General features: G+C 39.1%; 1 protein-coding gene across 2 annotated transcripts in view; it reads left to right on the top strand.

Moving 5' to 3' along the window:
• LOC131693801 (uncharacterized) overlaps positions 1 to 22,176 on the top strand; it is a 317,280-nt gene that overhangs the window by 271,550 nt on the left and 23,554 nt on the right. For both annotated transcript variants that reach the window (XM_058981945.1, XM_058981943.1), the window contains exon 5: positions 13,091 to 13,114. In XM_058981945.1, the coding sequence (XP_058837928.1) occupies positions 13,091 to 13,114 (24 nt within the window). The remainder of the gene's footprint in view (positions 1 to 13,090; positions 13,115 to 22,176) is intronic.

Below are 22,176 nucleotides of genomic sequence, written 5' to 3'. Positions count from 1 at the left end.
GACCCACGTCGATAAGTTTGGATGAACCGGTAGGTCCACTTTCCTTTCTCCGTATTGTCCATTTCCTGCTGCCACGTCACCATCGAATCGATTCTCATCATCTTCTTCACGTTTCTGACGTTTCATTGCTTGTAGCACCTGATATCCTCCACCAGGGTGATGCAGATGGGGATCATCTCGGCGATAACGCATACTTCCTTCGGTACGCAATCGCAACTCGAACGACCACCAGCCGGAACGTCCTGTTCAGCTTTTCGCGGTTCCACTTGGTTTTCAGCGCCGCACCCCAGGCAGGAGTCCCATATCGCAGTATCGATGACGAAACACTAGATAATAGACCGACATTTCGTGGGTGTAATCAACGTGGTTGTTAAAGCTCAACCAGTCGTAGATTATCACTCCCAATTGCTTCAGTGCACGCTTCGATGCAATCACATACCCTTCGACGGTGATCTGTATCCGCTGAACCGCTTTGTAGTTGCTGACCAACAACACATCCGTCTTGTGGTGAGCTATTTGCAGCTTGACCCCGTTCATCCAGCTCTCGATCATATCTATTGTCTCCGTCACCGACACTTCATTTCTTCAAGTGTCTCACTCATCACCATTAGTGATACGTCGTCCACGAAACCAAATATTTTAACTTTCCCGGGCAGCCGCAGCGTTAAGACCCCATCGTACATCCCGTTCCAAAGAGTTGGACCGAGAATGGAGCCCTGAGGAACGCCCGCTGCGACTCGCATTGCCTTCTGCCTTCATTCTTTTGTACAGTGCTGCGGATTTGTTCTATACTAGGCTGTATGGCCCGGTGACTTCTCTGACTTTGGCAGCAACATCAGCTTCTGTACCTTCCTGATTTCGGGGAAATTGCCATCATCTAAAGACTAAAGGCAAGCAGTAGCATCCTGAACATATCCGGATATGCCACGATCGCAGCTTTCAGCGCCACGGTTGGTATTCCATCCGGACCGGGGGCTTTCTTTGATTTTAGTCACACCGACGCTTCTTTGAGCTCGTCGTTAGTCGCTTGCCACTCGGCTATGTTACCTCCTTCTTCTTCGCCGTACGATGTCGGTGACCAGGTAGTTGAATCGTGCTTCGGGAAGAGACCCTCAACGATTATCCTTAGGTTACCCGGGCACACAGCTGTAGCGTGACCTTCTGGCGCCCTTGGCGAAGTCTCAGTTCTGCGCCCCTTTGGTGTTAACTTTGTCATTCTTTTTAGTTCGACATTCGAAGAACTATTTCATATGTACATGGAAATGGCTTCGCTCTCCTGAGGTGGTGGCCACAAAGGCATTTGCAGCATTGTCAGCGAATATGCCACTGTGACATGAATCCTCCCAAAGAAAGACTGCAGATGTAAAGGTTTAAAGTATTTCACATAGACATGTGAATACAGCATACTTTGTATAACATTCCACTGACACAAACTCGAGGAGCAGATGTTTCAGTTCGATAACATACAGTTCTTTTGTGAATTGGGAGTGTCAAAGTAATGGTACAATGCAGTCGAATTCACATAAAAAGTTTTGCTGACTTGACAAAACAGCTTCGGTTAAAAACCGTTGGGAATGTCCCGTAATTTCTGTCTCTGCCTTCGTATTATTTAAGTTTTCACTTTGCACCGGGCTTTAGGCTCGGGCATAAATAAACTGTCCTGAAAAGATCCAAAAGTATTGTAAAGATTTTGAAAGAACTAACGCATAATAAAGCCTATCGGTACATGCTTTGAGGGCAAATATCAACATGCCCCTCCATAGTTCTACCCACTGCCAAAGTTTGGCGACGTCTGAGTTAGCTAAAGGGGCAAACAGTGATAATAAATATCTCAAGCCTGAGCGCAGTCCACTGGACTTAAAAATAGATAACGAGAGAGATTTGGCCCGATCGATGAGAGTGAGAGGTGACGATCTGCTTATAGGAGATATTGGGGGTCGATCGTTCAATTGGAAGCTGTGGCGGTGATCACGATACTGTTGGGAATATGTGATGGCATCATCACAGTTCCTCAATGGCGGAGTGGTTAACGCACCCAACTAGAGACTGGAAGATCGCAGGCTCGATTCCTGTTTGAGGACATATCTTTTCTATGTGTTTCTAATAAAAAGGCGAATTTTCACCTTTTTCGTCATTCCCACTAGGGTTCGCAGTACCGACCCTTTTTGGCGAGAACCGGTACTACGGTACTGAAGCCCTCAGTACCGGTAGTACTGGTAAAGTACCGGTACTCGAATATTTTTTAAAAAAAATCGAAAAAAGCTTCAAACTGAAATTGAATGCTCAAACTGATGATCTTATTCTCAGATGATTGATTTTTGCTGATCAAAGAACATATTTATTGTTTTTAATTGCTTCGGAATGGCAAGACTCATTTCACAGAAGATATTTTTCGTATAGGGCACCTTCTTTTATTTCGAAATCTAGGCCACTTTGAAATCAATAACTGCTAAGTGGTGCGACTTTCGTCGACTTGAACAGATGGTATATGTATGAAACCCTATTAACAACAGTAAATCAAAGCGAGAATGGCAGTAAATCCAAGCAGGTTAATCGCATTTCCTATCTTGCTTTTCTGAAAATTGGTTTCGAACTTTATGTCGTTTGCCTACTATTCTCTAACGCATATCCAGGCTCTTTGCTTTCCTATTAAATTATGGAGTTTTGCTGAATTTTCCGATCACCAATAATTACAAATCGCCCCATTTGAAACAGTTCACCAAGTCTAAAACTGTTAGCTACTAAATCGCTGTTCGTTCTATTATAGATAAAGGTTTAAGAGCAAACCAAATACAGACATGACTTAGACCATAGTCTTATTACGCGCCACCCAGTGAATAATGCAAACCAATCAGAATGTCGCTAATAAAACTTTAACTTCTAGAATTACTATGATGATGGCCCCACCTCATTCCCACACAAAGGTGTTATCTCAACGATTTATCTAGAAGGCAAATTAGTATAATTAAACGTTATCGGTCTGCAAGATATTTTGAAACAGATCCCCCTGCAGAGTTAACATATTTGTCATAAAAAATTGTATGGTACCGAAAATACCGGTACTGGCTTTTGTTCAGTACCGGTATTACAGTACCAAAAATGGGTCGGTATTCCCGGGATTTTCGGTACCGGTATTACCGGTACCACGACCCTAATTCCCACCGTTCCGGGCATTCTTTCTCTATCTATCTGTTTTCCAGTGGACACGTTCATAACAATCCTTCTTTTTAGATCAGACGCATCAACGTACTTGATTGCGCTGTTCGCCGAAGTGACTCAACAAAGAGGTTTTTGACTTTTGTCTTCCAATTTAGCTTGCCGGTCGTCCTTCTCCGTGCTGCAGCAGGGTTCCATTCGCCTATTAGATAGCGAATCGCCTGGTGGTCGCTATGGGGATACTTCTCGCACACTCTCCAGTCCATGTTCAACGTCAGTTAAGGACTACAGAATGTGGCGATATTTCTCTAGGTACCGTTTCGTGAACCAATAAGCTCTCAGTTTTGTCACGATACCAGGGGCCATTTAGCTCCTCGCTTCGCCACGATCTACTCGTTGTAGTCCTCGGCGGTTGAGCTAGCCTCCACAACGAGCCGACAGGGAGGTGTCGAAGTCTGCCGCCAATTTTCACTACAACGAACTATTCTCACAAGATAAATTTTCCAAATGAAACTTTGAGAATTCCATTTAAAATAATAGGCATATTTTTATTGAACATATTCATTTTTTTCAAATTTCTTCAAAATATTTCGTGGGGGGGGTACTACCCCACTGCCGAGGACCTTTTTGTTACTCAATACCCCATTGGCTAATCAACTCTATCAGTACACCTTTCAAGCCCATCGCACACCAACACACCCACTTCAACTGCCACGAGAACGAGGAATTCGGACATCACTGGTTTGAACCAACAACTTGAATTTTATTACCAAAATGTTGGTGGTATGAATACAAGAATAACTGATTACTACTTAGCCTGCTCCGATGCATTGTATGACCTCTATGCCTTTACCGAAACCTGGTTGAATGATAATACTTCATTACACCAAATATTTGGCCCGCTTTGCACCGTTTTTCGGTCCGACCGAACTAGTTCTCACAGTAGCAGGAACCATGGAGGCGGAGTTCTTATTGCAACGCGTTCTCGCTTTAAATCACGCCAACTCTATCCCTCTAATTGCTCACGTGTAGAACAAATATGGGTCGCTTTAACGCTTTCAAAATCTACATTATACATTTTCGTGATATATATATATATATATATATATATATATATATATATATATATATATATATATATATATATATATATATATATATATATATATATATATATATATATATATATATATATATATATATATATATATATATATATATATATATATATATATATATATATATATATATATATATATATATATATATATATATATATATATATATATATATATATATATTCCTCCAGATCATACAAGCGACTTAATATTGTTTAATGAATTTCTTAGCTCTGTCACATGGATCGCTTCACAAATTAAAATTAGTGATAATATGGTAATACTTGGCAATTTCAACATCCCAGGTATTAAATGGGTCTCCTGTCCCGCTAAATATCTCTTCCCAGATAACTCATGCTCCACCGTTAGTCACCTAGCATCAGAACTGTTGGATGGTTACAGCACCGCAGGTCTAGGACAAATTAACAACATCGTTAACAGTAACGGCTGTGTACTTGATCTAAGCTTTGTTAGTTTAGACTTAATTAATGACTGCTCTATTTCTGTAGCACCGTATCCGCTTATAAAGAAATGCCGCCATCATCAACATATTTCGATTCGCGATTGCTCGTCGATCGTCTTTCGAGATATGACTGAGTCTATCAATTATGATTACAAGAATACAACTTTCCTCGCTATGAACCAATTCTTCAGTAGCATCATCTGGAGCAATGTCGTCGATGGAAGAGATGTCAACGAATCTGCAACCGTCATATCGAACGTTCTACTATATGATATAGACCAGTGCGTGCCCTAAAAGTTTAAAAAGGCTCCCTGCTTCCCTCCCTGGACAATTAGAACACTGCAACGTTTGAAATCCTCCAAAAGCTCTGCTTTGAAAAAAATCTCGAAATTTCGCACACATCCATTGAAAATTCGTTACATTATTTCTAACGACAGATAATAAACGTTTAAACAAACGTCTCTCTCGTATCCACGAACAACGTACTCAAAATCGTCTAAAGTCCAATCCAAAAGCCTTTTGGGATTATATAAATAATCAAAGGAAGGAGTCAGGTTTATCATAGTCATGATCCGTGATGCAAACAAGGCTTCATCCACCAAAAATATTCGCAATTTATTTCGTAAGCAATTCAGCAGTGTTTTTACATGTGATAAACTGAACTCTTCGCAAATCTCTACTGCTGTTCTTGGAGTTCCAGATGGGCTCCCCATTAGTCAACATCCTCGTATCACTTCTGATGCAGTTATGCATGTAGAAAGCTAAAAAAAATATGCAGCGTCGGTCCTGCCAGGATCCCAGCAATTATTCTAAAACAATGTTCCGCTAGTCTCGCTACACCTTCATCGTACCTCTTCAACGACTCTCTGCGATCATGGGTTTTCCTGACTGTTGGAAGCGATCCTTTGTTTTCTCGGTTTTTAAAAAAGGATGTAAACGCGACGTGCGCATTTATCGCGGAATTGCAGCCTTGTGGGCTACATCCAAACTATTCGAGTTAATCGCCCTGGTGTTTATCACTCACAACTGCCGTAACATAATAGCTGAAGAACAACATGGATTCATCCATAAGCGATCTACCAGTACAAACTTAGTTTCATACACATCCAACAAAACTCATGCACTCCAGCAAAGACAACAAGTTGACGCGATTTATACAGACCTTACTGCAGCTTTCGACAAGATCTTTTCTTAGTTGGTTACGTTCTTACCTATTTTGCCGTCAAATGAGCGTTAAAATTGGAGATACTGTTTCCCTTCCATTTGCTGCTACCTCCGGAGTTCCACAGGGCAGCCACCATAATCATTCTGTTATACATGAACGATGAATGTGTCAAGTTTTCCTATGCCGACGACTTCAAGCTATTCACCATCGTAAAATGTCTTGATGATGCAAGATGCGATCTAGAAATCTTCGCCAATTGGTGCAGCACCAATCAAATGGTCCTGAATGCATCTAAGTGCCTTTACTCGTAAGCATTCATCAATTATTTTCAATTATGAACTTTATGACAATAATCTTCGAAGAGACGCTTCAGTTAAGGATCTAGGCGTAATTCTTGACTCAAAGTTAACATTTAGAGACCATGTTTCATACGTCTCACCAAAAGCTTCCAGAACACTTGGCTTTATCTTTCGTGCAGCCACCAATTTCAGAAATATGCACTGTTTAAAGTCTCTAATGCTCTCTAGTACGCTCAATATTAGGCTTTGTTTGTCTCCGATATTATTCACTTCAACAGTTATACTTCAACATGCATCGTCTTGTTTTGCGTTCCCACACGTTTTTTTTCTCCTTCCTGTTGCTAGAACTAATTATGGTCATAACGAACCCATAGCCAGTATGAGTCGTGAGTCTTTGATGCCTTCGACTTTAATTTGTCCCGATCCACCATAAAACAGTTGTTTGAAGTCATATCTACTGTCTATTTGCTTTCGTTTCTAATTTTTTTGTATTATGTTGTAAGTAGTACTTAAGCAAGTTTCTCTTTTCGAGTTGGCGTTGGACATAGTTATTAGGAACTGAACTTACATGTATGTTCCATCATTGTATATTATTTATATTCTATGTATTGTATACTAATTAGCTTTTTTGTCATTAGGATTAGCATATTACCAGTTGACAGTGAAAAGATGAGAAGGTTTTATGCCTACTGGAGACAAGAAGAAAATGAGCTTCACTCCAGCGGGCTTTTCGCTCCCCTGACAAGACATCACACACGCGAAAGCTCCAAGCATTGCGCTTATAGTAAATTACCATGCGAAGGTAATTCGCTAATAATGAATATTTTCACACCAAACATTACACTGTCGTGAGCCGGTAGATGGTAGACGAAAATAAAATTTTTGCGATGCTGGCGTCTAGATGGGTGATGAAAATCGTTGATTTTTCGAAAAATGCTAAAATTTACTATGAGTTTTATAACTTATTGAAAATTCAGAAACAAAAGTTGTCTAACAGATGTCATTCCAATCTTCAAACAAGGAGAACCAACATGGAACAGTTTTCAAAACTCTATAGATTGTTTTCTTGTATAATATGTCAATGAAGTCAAAAATGCGATCTTTTGTTGTTGATGTTGATGGGCTACAGCTGCTCCTCGATGCGCGTTCGCCGAATGGAGTATCCTTTCCATTGGACTCGATCTTGGGCTAATAGCTTCCAGTCGCCCTGAACGTTGAGCGCTCTCAGGTCCGCACAAAGCCATCATGTACGCGGTCTGTCACGAAACCGACGGCCTCTTGCGGGTTCCCTGTTGAATATTATCCTCGCTTGAAGCTCATCCGGCATTCGGACCACGTGTCCAGCCCACCGTGTTGTACAAGCTTCACAATATCCGTCCTTTTATATACTTTGAATAACTCATGGTTCATGCGACGCCGCCAGATTCCATTCTATTGCTTACCGCCGAGTATTGTTCGCAGCATCATACGCTCGAATACTCCGAACGCTCTACGGTCGGCATCCTTTAACGTCCATGCTTCATGACCGTATAAAGCGACCGGGAGAAGCAGGGTCGTACATAGAACTAATGCTAATACAGCGGCAATTAAATCCTCATAAAAACCTATCCTGACCTGCTAGAGACAAACTGTAAACGTCATTTTCATCATCTTGAAAAAATCATTTTCTGCAAATTTTGAAATGTATGCACGTTTTCGGTGAGCAAGTTTATGTTTTATAGATAATTAAGCTATTCCAACTTAGCTTCCCATTCGATTAATTATCCTTAATCCATATAATCTTTCCAAAAATGAGATCCTCATATTTCAGGCAGTTATTTTATTTTACATTGAAGTAATTTGACAACTATGGGATTTCGGCTAAGAAATAAGTTTCAAGATCCCCTTCCCACAATATTAAAAATGTCCTCATGGTGCTTAAAGCAAGATTCTCAATGCATCGGAAAATACCCTTTCAAAAATATTTTGAAAATATTTAATTAAATTAGTCAGCATCAATTTTTTTCAATCCAATTAATTTTATTTGGGAGGGGGTTTAACCCCCAAAACCCCGCCTACACCACTGGTCGGTTCTCACGGTAAAGTGGGACAAGTCTGTCTTTGCAGAAGACATGTTGGTAGACTTGAGTGATTCGTAGTTATGTTGCCTAAACTCCACTCCTGCCAGCAGAAGACAAAAGATTAGCCCGTAAGATTTTAAGCTTGTTTGTAATTACCCTGCCACTTCTAGTTTTCCGATCTGTATATTTCACATCCTTGCTCTCACTTGAGTGCTATAGCTCTAATTTTTATAACTTTCCCTACTTAGTAATCTCTAGCTAATTGAATGTCGTTAAAAAGTAAAAAAAATATTATTTGTTCTACCACGGTCGATCTGACTATTAATACAGTATATACAGTGTATATACTGTATTAATAGTCAGATCGACCGTGGTAGAACAAATAATATTTTTTTTGCTGTGTATATTATACACAGCAAAAAAAATCTTTTGGTTGTGCGTCTTGTCAGATACACATAAAAGAAGTGTCTCAATTGACATAAATTTACATTTAATTACATGTAAAAATGTGAGTTGCTCGGCTTTTCCTAGGTCATTCAGTCTGAGTTTTACGTCAAAAGAGTCACTATATTTAATTTTACCAATCATAACATGTAAAATCCTATTGTCAGTACTACGTTGTTTACGTCAAATGTTAGTTTGATTTTTTCTAAGAGTGTAGGCAGCAAATACGATTATTGATCGACATATTCTCCCCATAATTTTCTGATGGTGACATGAAACTGGACTGCTGATCACTGGAGTCACTGTAATTTCCAATATTGCGAATGTTGTCTTAAATCCACATTGCGACTTTTCAGCCATGCGCCACCGAGTCGTGCGTTGAATTACGCGCCTATCTAGTTTGCATCAGTGCGAGTGAGAAAACTTTTTGACGTTTGTTTTTGTTTCGACCGCAGTCGTGTGTATTCCATATAGCAAAAATCTCGACGAAATGCTAGATTATCTTGAGATAGACAATACCTAGCAATGTATGTAGTACAGCTTTGTTGAGTTTATAGCAACAATAATTTAGGTTAAAGTATTCTTGAAATAAAATTCTGCTCACTTTAACCAACTTTATTAGTGTCTTTAAGTCACAGAACCGAAAAACAAATTGCGATAACTTTTCAGAGAATCAAAATTATTTCTTTCCGGAAGGACAAAACTCAAACACAAACATTAAGATTCATTTACAAGCACCGCATTATCCGTCCTACGCCACCAGTCTGCCACTATCGCCTTACCCGCAACGAGACCAGCAAAAAGTTGAAAACTATTAAGAGTTTCAACTTTCCGACAATGTTGAGACAGAGAAATTGTATCTGTTCAGCCCCAATCTGGTAGACACGGTGTTTGGGTTTTGTTGATGGTTACGGAAGACTCAGCGAAAGCATAACGATAATGTCCTTTGTGTTTGACAAGGGTTAATTTGCTCGTTGAAAAGTTCGTGTCTTTTGCTAACCACCATCACCATCATAAGTCATAACATGAAGATGGGTGGAAATCTGTTTCCATCCATCCACCCACGCAACATTTTGTTAACCTAATTCATGATGGAAAACACGATGGTAAATTACGTTACAGCTCAAATTCCCTATCTATGAGTAAATTAGTCCTAATCAAATATTGTAGCAGACAATTTGTACTCGTTTCCGTGCTGATTCCGAACTAAGCGCTGCTCGGCACGCTCCAACGCTTGCCCATCTGTGGTTTTGAGCTTGCACGAATCACCAAGGCTCAGTTTCACAACCAAAAGTTTCCATGACCCGATAATCTGATAATCAGTTTATGTGCTTTCATCGTTCTTCCTCACGTTTCCGCTGTTCCGTAGAACTACTGAGTAGGTCTCTGCCGACTCACTAACACGCATCCTTACACAATCATCAGCCAATCTTATCCTGTGACAGGATAAGGCTTCAAGCCTAGCAGCCCACGTCAACAGCGCATACTTGGCATTTAATTGCCCTGTTCAGTATCACGTGGGTGGTAGGCTGGGAAAAAGGGAAACGATCCATTCAGCAGCCGGGTGGGGAAGCATTCTTTTTGCGATTATTATTGGTGTTAGTCCTACGTTGACTGACAGCTTGATTCCGCCTGTTGGCGCTGATGGAATCGAGTGTGGTGACCTTGCGATGCTATTAATTTCCCAGTATAGACAGAGCATGCTGTTGGGGTGGTCGAGCATGACGGCGAAGCTGGTCGGGTGGAATAGGATGATGATAAAAATCATATTTCACACTGATTATTGCATGACTCTTCTACTGATGGTGTATCAGGAATTTGATTGTTACCCACTAATCATGTTCGACGTTTTGGCGTAGATGTTAGAATGAAGGAGGAAGGATATCCATCGAAAACTTGAGCAAATATGAGCTTACTTTTTTATAACTATTATAATGATAATTCAATAACAATTAAAATACTAATTGGTTTCATTTTTTAATAGAACAACAACTTCAGTAAAAGTAATTCTTCGAATGAGCAGTTTTGAAAGGTTGTTGATTGTTCTTCCAAACCATCGTTTTTAAATTTTCAAAAAACTTGAAAATAATTTTGGAACATTTGTATGACATGCTTGTGATTTTGAATGGAGCTACCATAGAACTTTCTTAATACTGTATTATGTTAGCCAAGCCCAAGAGATTAAACTCCTATAAAGTGAATGTACTATACACACTGTCATGAATTGACGGATTATTTAAGTCTCACAATGAAGGATATGTGAAATATTATACAATAAAAACAGTAATCTAGACTATGATTTTTCTGCTGTAATGCTTCAAATAAGCGATGATTGTAATTTAGATTTCCAGTCCACTTGAGTCTCCAGTCTCGCACGTCGCAAGCGTATCTTTTTCGGTTTTACAAGAGTACTGGGTCTGAACAGAAGCGGAATACATTTTCCAAATTTTCTACTAACCATAAGTTTAGATGCTTTCTCTTCCCGCATTCTCATTACATGTCCAGACCCCCGCAATCTGCCCGGCATTATCAGCCCTCCGATGTCAGCATGTTTGTATAGACTCAAAAAATTCAAACGGGTTGGGTGGCCAGAAAAAAAAAAATTTCCCATTAATCCATAAAAATGTTCTTCCATAAATTTTAGAGTGCATTAATTGATGTGAAATAAATGTGAATACATGTCTTTCACGCTTGCGTGCCGCGCTTCCATTCATTATCATTTGAAAATGCGACAAAATCTACAACCGACATGTTGCTCCACGCGGGGTCGCGGTAACGCAAGCTGTTTACGCTTTCAATCCGCTGCTCGAAATCCGTGCGCGGCTACGTTCGGAGTGGAATAACTGATTTACAAATTTTTCTTCTCGACAGCATATTGTAAGGTACTAAAATAGTATAAGTGGTTCACTTTCGACAAAAAAAAATGTGCAGAGCACCTTTTTATTTCACATCGTTATAAACAATTGTTTAAAAAATATACAAAATAGTAACTTTTCGAATCGGAAAAAATGACAAATAATGTATGCCTTTATTGACAATGTTATTGGTGATTAGTTCGTTAAAATCGGTCAGTTAAGTCGTCCGCAGTAATTTTTAAAAACGCCGAGAACTTCAAATGTCAATATTATGGCCGTATTTTTATACTTCATTAGATGTGCCAAACTGGCTTTTGGTTGTATGCGTAAAATTTAAAATGATCCTAATTACCTGCTAAGATTTCTTATAGAATTGTTATTACGATATCGGGATCAACTTTATTGCAGATTGGTACTCGCAATCAAATCTTCTTGCCTGCTTTCTTTAATTATGGGTGACCAGTGTAAATCCATTGACTGGATGCTGAATACTGCCTTTGCATTTGTCATTATGACTTGAACAGTTGCCACAAATTTGGTAACCGTTAGTGGCTTGGGTATTGATATTGAAAACTCTGTCTTGGGTTACTTTGCCATGTGGGCCATAGATGCGTTGGCAAACGGTTCAGATGTATTCTCCTTTGTATGTTCCGCATAAAGTTGTCCATAATGTGCATTCTGATTACAGTACTTGTATGTAGGAATAAGAAAGAATAAGTCTTTCGACCCGCTTCCTCGCCACAGTAGAAATTTCTCCACGTATCAGGAGGAGGATTCTGCGTCTCCGACATGAATTCTGCGATTAGCTCAGGAGGGGTACGCGGTGATAGTTCTTGTAGCCTTATCTCTATATACTCTTTTTTTATTTACACGTGAATCTTAACTCCAACGTTGTCACGTGCTATAAATTCTTCCGCAAAACGAAACGTTCGACTTGGATTAACGTGTTGAATAATATCAATACTGCATTTCGTAGATGATGATACTCAAGATAGACAACTTCTTTAAGCCTAACTTCACGAAAACTCGGTCGTTTTGACAAAATTCAACGACCGTGGCGTTGGGTCGGAGCAGAGCTTTTTCATTAACTTTACTCAAGATGGCAAGAATTAAATACAGCGAAGACCCGTTGTTATCAGTCCCCTTTGTTTATGTTAGGTTGACGAAATAGGGACAATGGCAAAACATATTTGTTTATTTCTTTTTAATAAACCGAAGCGCCAAAAAGTTTTTTCTTTAATTCCTAGACATAGCCTCATAATACTGGTTGGTCGATAAAATTGGGTCAAAAACCTGGTAAAAACAGGGGCTGATAAAAACGGGTTTTCAATGTAGTGCCTATTTTAATAGTACTACTTACCAGATGCGAACTCACAAGAAATGTGATTACCATATTCTTGCTGATCCCTTTTTGTATACACCATCGACCATTTTTAAGTTAGACGAAAAACTTTTTTTGTAAACAATTTATTCTGTCTCCTTAGAGAATATAATTTTCTAACTGTACTTTTTCTTTATTTCCATTTCCAGCTGCTCACCATGTGCTAAGAACTGGTAAGTACCATAACATTTGAAGTTAGAATTTTCATTCTTTAGCTAGACGACAAAATGTGGCATGTTGGGGGAGGGAGAGTTAGATAGAACGTTACTTAACATTTTTTTACTGAAAAAAAAAAATATTTTTTCAAAGGATTTGCTACGTAATAGAATAGAGAAAATTGTGACAATTGTTTACATGGGGGAGGATGGCGTCAAGTCCCGTTACGATACCTGGAGGAATTTTTTCTCGGGCATTTCCAATGGTGTTTGTGTGGTGATGTCTCTAAGTCAGTAATCAGCAACAACAACAATGAAACGAATGCCGAAGAAGACGGACGCGCAATAGCAGACCATAAGAGTAAAACACAAACCAGAACAACCGATCGTAAACAGTTTGAAGGTAGCACAGATGGGGAAATGGACAAGTACGATAAAGTGAAAGGAACCAAATGACCCCCTAGATGCGATGAACAACGCAGCTAACGCTTCACCGCCAAAGAAAATAATTATAATAATAATTATAATCTATAATTATAATAATAATTATTTTTTTGCAGAATATTTTGGACTATTTTTTTTATTCAAATCGTTTATTTGATAAGGCACGTTGCGTTAGCTTAAAGGTGCCAATTTTGTTTTGTTTTACATTTTAAATTGCTTAAAACTAGGGGATTACATATTGATTTTTTTTAAATGAAACTAATGCGATTTTATAGCTATCTTATATATCTACACAAGGGGATAATATTATTTTCGTAAGATTAGGGGGGTCATTTAGTTTTTGTGGCAATATGGTTTGACATTTTTATCAGTGAGATTATTTTTGTGGGTAGTAGAGTTGGCCATTTTCAACGAGATTATATAATATAATAGTTAAAACTAGAAGAGACAAGAAGAGCTAAATGCTTCGTGAAGATATTGGGTGGGTAGGGGTGTTACTTCTGGGTATAAGAATCAGGGGAGGGAGGGTAGACAAAGATGGCAGGGAGAGAAAATTATTTCAGTTTCAGGCATCGTGAGATCAACGGATGGATTACAAACTCGGGTGGCCTTCATCAGGGGAATCATGTACTGGGACGCCGGGTGGTCCTCCTCAAGATGGCAGGGGTTTTTCCAGACGATTTCGTAGTACGGCTCAGATGTGGATCGGCTACATTTCGAGTTAAGCGTGTTATGTTCGTGCCGTAGGTCCCGTGTTTGTTGGCTCATTCGATACAGATGCTTTGATACAGGTAGAAGAGGGTCCTGAGAATGATAAGGAAAATAAGAAGGACATAGATAAATGGAAAGATAGGGAAAAGAAAATTGAACAAAAAGTACTGTCCAGACTTCGCGTAGGACATACCCGTGTAACACATGCCCACACAATCTCTCGGGTGGATCCTCCAAAGTGCTTAACCTGCAATACGAGAATGACAGTTGAGCATATACTGATTAACTGTAGGGAATTAGATGAATTAAGAAGGAAATATGACCTAGCATATTCAGTTAGAGACATTTTGGGGAATGACCCAGCTACTGAACAAAAGCTGATAGGTTTCCTGAAAGAGGCCAATCTATTCACAATGATATAATCATGGACCCACCGCTGCACGCCGAGTGGAAATTAGAGAACACGTCTATGGCAAGTGGATAAAACCCAGATAATCGTACACTATGTTCTCTCAACCCAACCAACTAGTGATGCTGAGAATGTCACCCATTGCCCACTTAGGGGATAAGATAACAAATAGCAAAAGTATAACCAGCAGCACAAAGTGGATACTGAAGCGCAACAATTGATCGTTCGGAGAACACCATACCCAAGCGGGCCCTCTGTCTGACCATCATTAGGTGGGAGAGATAGCCCGCAATCCAGACTCATTGCAATACTGTATGTTTGCATCTCACAACAACCAGTGAGCCTCTTCACGGGAATCCGAAGATAGATTGAAACTATACAATAATGAAGCTGGGGAAAACGATATTGCTACATTTAAAAAATGAAATAGTGAAAACTGAAATGTATATTTTCTTATATTAATAATAGTGATTGACCTTCAAGGTTAAAACTAATAAATAAAAACAAATAAGAAGGGGCAGTTAGACTTGTATATTGCTGGTTTTCACAAAGGTGTATATAAGGGACATATAGAGGACATCGCGGCTTGCCAGCACATCTCGAACCGGGACGTTGGTTGGTCTTCCTCGGGCCCGCAGGGTATCCGTTAGCCGAGACCTGGCGGAACTGTACTCGGTGCACGCCCAGACAATGTGCTCGATGTCGTGATAGCCGTCGCCACAAGCGCAGATACCTCTATCCACGAGCCCAATACGCCGGAGATGTGCATCCAGCGTGTAATGGTTCGCCATGAGTCGGGACATCACACGAATGAAGTCACGACCCACATCCATCCCCTTGAACCAAGGTTTCGTCGATACCTTAGGGATTATCGAATGTAGCCACCTTTCCAGCTCCCCACTGCTCCACGAAGTTTGCCAACATTCGAGGGTTCTCTGATGAGTAATACTGAAAAATTCGCTGAAGCAAATTGGTCTTTCGTAAACGTCTCCTTCTAAAGCACCCACCTTAGCTAAGGAGTCTGCCTTCTCATTGCCCGGAATGGAGCAATGAGAAGGGACCCATACCAAGGTAATCTGGAAAGAGTTGTCAGATAAAGCACTCAGTAGCTCCCGTATTTTCCCCAAAAAATACGAGGAGTGCTTTCCATGTTTCATCGAGCGAATAACGTCAATGGAACTGAGGCTATCCGAAACGATGAAGTAATGGCCTGCGGGTAATGTTTCAATGACTCCAAGGGTATACTGAATGGCAGCTAGTTCTGCGGCGTAAACTGAAGCAGGGTCACTGAGTTTGTAGGAGGCGGTGAACTTTTGATTGAAAATACCGAAGCCAGTGGACCCTTCGAGGTTTGATCCGTCAGTAAAAAACATCTTAGAACAGTCGACTTCTCGGAATTTATTATAAAAAATGTTTGGAACCACTTGTGGGCGTATGTGGTCCGGAATTCCACTAATCTCGTCTTTCATGGATGTGTCGAAGAAAACAGTAGATTCAGAAGTATTTATGAAATGCACACGGTTGGGATTGTAAGAAGAAGGGTTAATATTCTGCGCCATGTAGTCAAAGTACAGGGACATGAAACGGGTCTGAGAATTGAGCTCAACAAGCCTTTCGAAATTTTCAATCACGACCGGATGCAAGATATCGCATCGAATGAGCAATCGATATTAGAGTTCCCAAAATCGATTTTTCAACGGGAGAACGCCCGACAGCACTTCGAGACTCATCGTATGGGTCGACTGCATGCACCCTAAGGCGATACGCAAACAACGATACTGAATTCTTTCGAGTTTGATGAAATGTATGTTCGCAGCGGAGCGAAAGCAGAAGCATCCGTATTCCATTACCGACAGTATCGTTGTTTGATACAACCTAATTAGGTCTCCTGGGTGGGCACCCCAAGCAACACGGTATGTTGATAAGCTGTTTTTACAACACCAATGTCACACATTAATTTGTGAAAATATTACTGCAGCAAGCGTTATTCAACTGTTATGCAATTGAAAAAGCGCAAGAGGCGGAGCTTATAGGCAACATGTTCATTTGTTTCGAATGATGTACCAAGAATCATAATAACAACAAAGATTATTGCAATAATGCTAGCGATTGCTTTGAAAACAACTTTGTCGAAATGAAATGAAACTTAATGTGTTTCATGAAATTGTTATGCAAACAAAGTATAAATATTATGTTCACATTCAAATATGACAATATCATTAATGTGGGTGAAAATGTTTAACCAACAAAATTGAATCGAGTAATTTTTGAAAATACTTTGATATTTTTAAAGGGCCTTAAAACAACGTTGATATAAACTCAATACATTTTGTACTTATTTTGTGAATTATTTATCGTACGCAAAGAACTGTGCTCAAATATGCTTTTTTCGAGAGTAATCAAAAATTTGAAACATATTAATGATGAAAATTTTGGGTTCCGATCAAAAAATCTATGCATAATAACTGTTCGTCAGCAACTTTTATCGAGAAAGAATTCATTCCATCAATAAATATGGCGGTTGTTTTTATTTCTACTATGTTACAAACTGAAGTTGAGTAAAAGTTTTATAAGTGTATCCGGAATCAAATTTGCTGACAAGTTGAATAATAATGTTATCTCCAGTTTACGCGATGATGCTTGCAACAAAATTGTTATAGCTGTGCAGTAGAGTCACAAACACGTTGCAAAAAACATCAATAATATGTGTCAAAGTTGAACATAAAGAAAACATAAGCACCACAAATAAATAACTAAGATGTAACGTGCAGCAGCTGTGTTTCACACATGCAACAGTCATGTTTTTGCAATTCTGTTGTCATTGTAATGCAACATATAACTTTTGTTGTTTTTCTAGAACATGTTGCAAGTGCTGCTTGGGACCCCACCATGTTCCGGTTATTGTACGAAGAAAGTTGATCCTCTGCTGGCATTTCTGTTTCAGATACCGAATATGGCATCCCCAAGTACCTTTCGAGTCGAACCAGACCCCTAGATATTTTACTGTGAAGACCTGAGCGATAGTTTGACCCATTAATAGAAGCTGTAGTTGTGCTGGTTCACGCTTCCTTGAAAATACAACTAGCTCAGTTTTCTCCGTGGAGAATTCGATACCCAGCTTAATAGCCCAAGCAGACAAATTGTCCAAGGTATTCTGTAATGGTCCTTGTAGATCGACAGCTTTGGGTCCCGTAACAGACACCACGCCATCGTCTGCAAGTTGCCTTAACGTGTAGAAATTGTCAAGGCATTCATCAATGTCGTTGACGTAGAAATTGTATAACAGGGGGCTTAGACATGAGCCCTGGGGAAGACACATGTAGCTAATTCGTGATGTCGATAAGTCACCATGCGACAAATGCATGTGCTTTTCCGACAACAAGTTTAGTAAAAAGTTGTTTAAAGTCGCGGAAAGACCATGCTGGTGCAGCTTCTCTGAAAGAATTTTGATCGCAACTGAATCAAAAGCCCCCTTAATATCTAGGAACACTGATGCCATCTGCTCTTTGCTAGCATAGGCCATTTGAATTTCAGTTGAGAGTACCGCAAGACAATCGTTCGTCCCTTTGCCTTTGCGAAGGCCAAATTGTGTATCTGACAGTAAGCCATTTGCTTCGACCCAATTGTCGAGGCGAGATAGGATCATTTTCTCGAACAACTTCCGGATACAGGTTAGCATTGCGATCGGACGGTACGAATTGTGGTCGGAGGCTGGTTTTCCTGGTTTTTGGATGGCGATGACCTTCACTTGTCTCCAATCGAGTGGGACAATGTTAGCCTCTGATAATAATTATAATATAAAATAATAATAATAATAATTATAATCTCAACACGCAGTAGCAAGCTGCGTCAACAAGGTACTACGAATAAAAAATAATTATTGTTTCATTCTTTATTTTTAAATATTGTAAGAGATTAAAAGATGTGCGGCTCAGTTATGCTAACGCGTTGAGCCGCGTCAAATAAACAGAGAGAGAAAAGTTTCGCACAACCTCCTTGGTCACTTTCATCACCGGAGAGCGCTAGTTTCCCTTGAACTGCATCTCGCTGACAACTGTCTTTCGCTTCTTTCTTGTGGTTCCGCATGACTTGATTGTCCTAAACTTTTCTATTGGGTGAAGCTCTGGTGTGCCTCCTTGGGCACACTCTGGACATTGTTCGGACTGTTTTTGAAAATTGTTGACTTCCCTCCTCTTCCAGTTGACGTATAATATTACTCTCCAGGAAGTTATTGGGAGTCTGCCTTGACGTAGGTTTCGTCATCATGTACCATGTAATCAAACTTCGTCAGCATCTTCACGTACAGTTTTCGCGATCATTCTCTGGCCGACTAATTTTGATTACTGATGCAATATTGAGCCAAGACAGTACAAGAAGGTCACCAGTCCAACTCGTTTTCTAGCTAGATGCACTGTAGGAAACGACACTCCCAGCTTGCTTGTGACATCGCGGACGGAGAGGTTGGGGCTCCGCTTAAAGGGTTATATAGAAAGTTGTAATTAAAAAAAAGTAAAAAAAATAAATATTCTGAAAGTACATGCTTTTGAAAGTATCTGTGTAGAAATTTCATCAAGATCGGAGCACTAGATTTCAAATTACAGCCATTTGTAGCGAGCTGGTTCTTCCACGAATGAAATTAACACAAAACTTTAAACTTTTTTTGAAAAGTACCGTTGCGTTGAACGTAATATCTAAAAAATTATGCATCCGATCTTCATAATTTTTTTTGAATTGTTTGTATTTACATTCTCGTGTACTTGAACGGTTCTTTTTTCATCAAAAAAATTTCGATTCCTTGCAATGAATTTTTGTTTAAAATTTGGAACACCAAAAAACTCAAATGTTTGGTCAACATTTTCTTTTTTGCAAGAAAAAAATGTTCTGTTGGGAAACCGATCCGTTCAAGTACACCACAATACATTTTTCTTCAATAATCTTTTTAGTTTTTGGATTTCAGTTGAGCAAATACAACTTACATAAAACACTTTAAAAAAATCACGAATTTAGCTCACTTTTTCGCCACAACTTTGTATATAACCCCTTAAAACGGCTGATTACTCTTTTCGTCGTTTTCCGGCTTTCGATTTCCCCTTGAATCAGTCTTCCTGTCTGTCGACAAACGGTTTTTCGAACACTTTTATTACGTTGGTGACAGTATATTTATCCACATTCAACAATTTCGCCCAATTGGAATGCTTGTTTGAAGTAGTTTGGATTTTTGTGATGCACGAGCAAAATTTTTCTCCGTTACTCCTCTTGCTTTGATGCAATCTTCACAACTGAAGCGCAAATATCAAAATTAAATAGTAAATAGGTGCAATGTGTACAGGTTTTTTTGAATGCGTCAAGTTTAAGTTGGTCCCTTTATGTGATACAAATTATCTTCCCCGCAAGCTAAAGTAGACATTTTAACTATAGAGTAATTCGCCTCAGTATGTTAGAAAAACCTCTAACCTTATGTGCAGCATTGTAAAGCGAATTCAGATGAGTTGTGTACAAGGCAACTAAGTAAGACGAACTTCTCCGTGATGATGTTTTCGTTTTCTTCGGCGTTTTTGACATAAAAAATGTATTACTCACTACCTGTGACTCTTTCTAAAATAAAAATCACGTTTTTGTTTACGCTTATATCTCTGTTATTTATCGATGGGTTTACGTCTTTCCACAATCAAACTATTCGAAATCAACTGAAATTTTGTTTAATGGCTATTATGTTAGTGCACTATTGAAAAATCCGTAAAAATAAAAAGATCATGCAAAACATGAAAACTGCAATACACGATACAGTCTATTCCGGACAGATCCGTCAATAGGAAGCACCAACATAACTCAATCAAACACGTTAAGTTATAGATAGAGGTTCCGCATGTTCGTTAGAATCATTCGTTGCTCGCATGCTAAACGAGCAACATCATGACTATAATGAGCGGATGTTACAATAAGCGGTAGATGCTATGGATTTTCGTCAGTGATGGCATTAACCTACACACAGTTAAACCGTGTTCAATTTGCACCTGTTTCCTTGTTTTTATTTTTATGTTTGTGCTTTTCCCCAGTTTATCCAGTCTGTTTACCAAAATTCATTAGCACATTATTTAAAATTTTATTGGAAAATGCAATTTCAAATTTTGGATTACTAAATGAATCAGCCCAATAATGCCACTTTTTCAATTGATCGATTAATAGCAAATAGATTATTTTACACATAGTTGCTAATTGTAATCACTTAATGCCAAGAGATATTTGATTAATTGAAATAATCCGCTTTGGCCAGAGAACGAGACTACCTCTGCATCTCTACGAGAATCATTGGAAAGGAATTGTGTTAGTAGGCAAGGAAAAAGATCAGGATATCTCTTGGTAGACAATTCGATCCGGGCTGTACGCCCTAACATATTCGCAATTAATTTCCAAAATATCAATCACTCAAAACTCAAACGGTGGTGATCTCACCTATGATGAATGGAAAGCGCTATCTAAAAAGAACGATTTCATATAAAATTTATTTAATTTATTTCATATAGGGTGATGAGCCTATTTTGGCACCATTAGGGAGAGGGTCGCACTATTTTTTATACAACTTTAAAAGAAGCCATATTATCTATAACCTTTCTCAGCATAAAGTATCAGCGTACTGTTTCTTAAACATCTATATAATGCTTATTTAGCAGAATTGCCTCAATTTTCAGCATAAATGAAAATAAATGTTCCATTCTGTGCATCTATTCCCACCTCAACGATCCAATTATCGCCTCATGGGTGTGCCAATTTCCACCTCATCGAAAAACAATTTAGTTGAAACGCAATGCCTCATATTCCATTTGCGTCGATTCTAACTAGCTATCCAGATCATGGACGCCAACGTGTGATTTGTAAAACGAATCATTCTGCTTTTTTCAGCCGATCAAAACAAACGTAAACATCACGCACATCAATGAAACTCATCAGCTGTTAGTAGAAGAGCGCCCAGAATTGCGCACGCAGAAAAAACCATTCGAAGGTTAGCAACTGGAATGACAAGTTTCACATCACACATTGCTTTCTCACGATCCGAATTGTATGTGCAGATGAAAATAAAATATCTGCAATCAACAATTAGTTGAATAACTTGAAGTAATTGATTACTTATACCTGAAATTGCATTACATTATATTTATAAGTTCATGTTTTGGTTTGGCCGCACTGGTGATTCTTTTCTGTATGATGGATGCAAAAAGTTGGTTTTGATTGTGGTAGTGTATCAGCAAAACATGCCAATAATAGGAACCCCCGTATTTAGTTTTATCCTATTATAACACTAGGCCTATTCTAGTGTTTGACGAGTGATTTTAAAGTGAAATTATCGTAAAAAGATTCTCCAGCTAAAATAAAGGTATGTATCAGTGCAATGTTTAGTATATTTGTGCTGGAATAACGAGATATGAGGCGGTAAATGCTGGCTCGTAAGTGTTTATTTTGCTAAGCGCCGTTGCATCCAGTTGCGGTTCACTACGTGAGTGAGGCGGATTAGTAGATA

The sequence above is a fragment of the Topomyia yanbarensis genome, chromosome 3, assembly GCF_030247195.1.
Source record: "Topomyia yanbarensis strain Yona2022 chromosome 3, ASM3024719v1, whole genome shotgun sequence".
Taxonomy (NCBI): Eukaryota; Metazoa; Arthropoda; class Insecta; order Diptera; family Culicidae; genus Topomyia; species Topomyia yanbarensis.
This window is presented reverse-complemented; position numbering and strand designations above follow the sequence as displayed.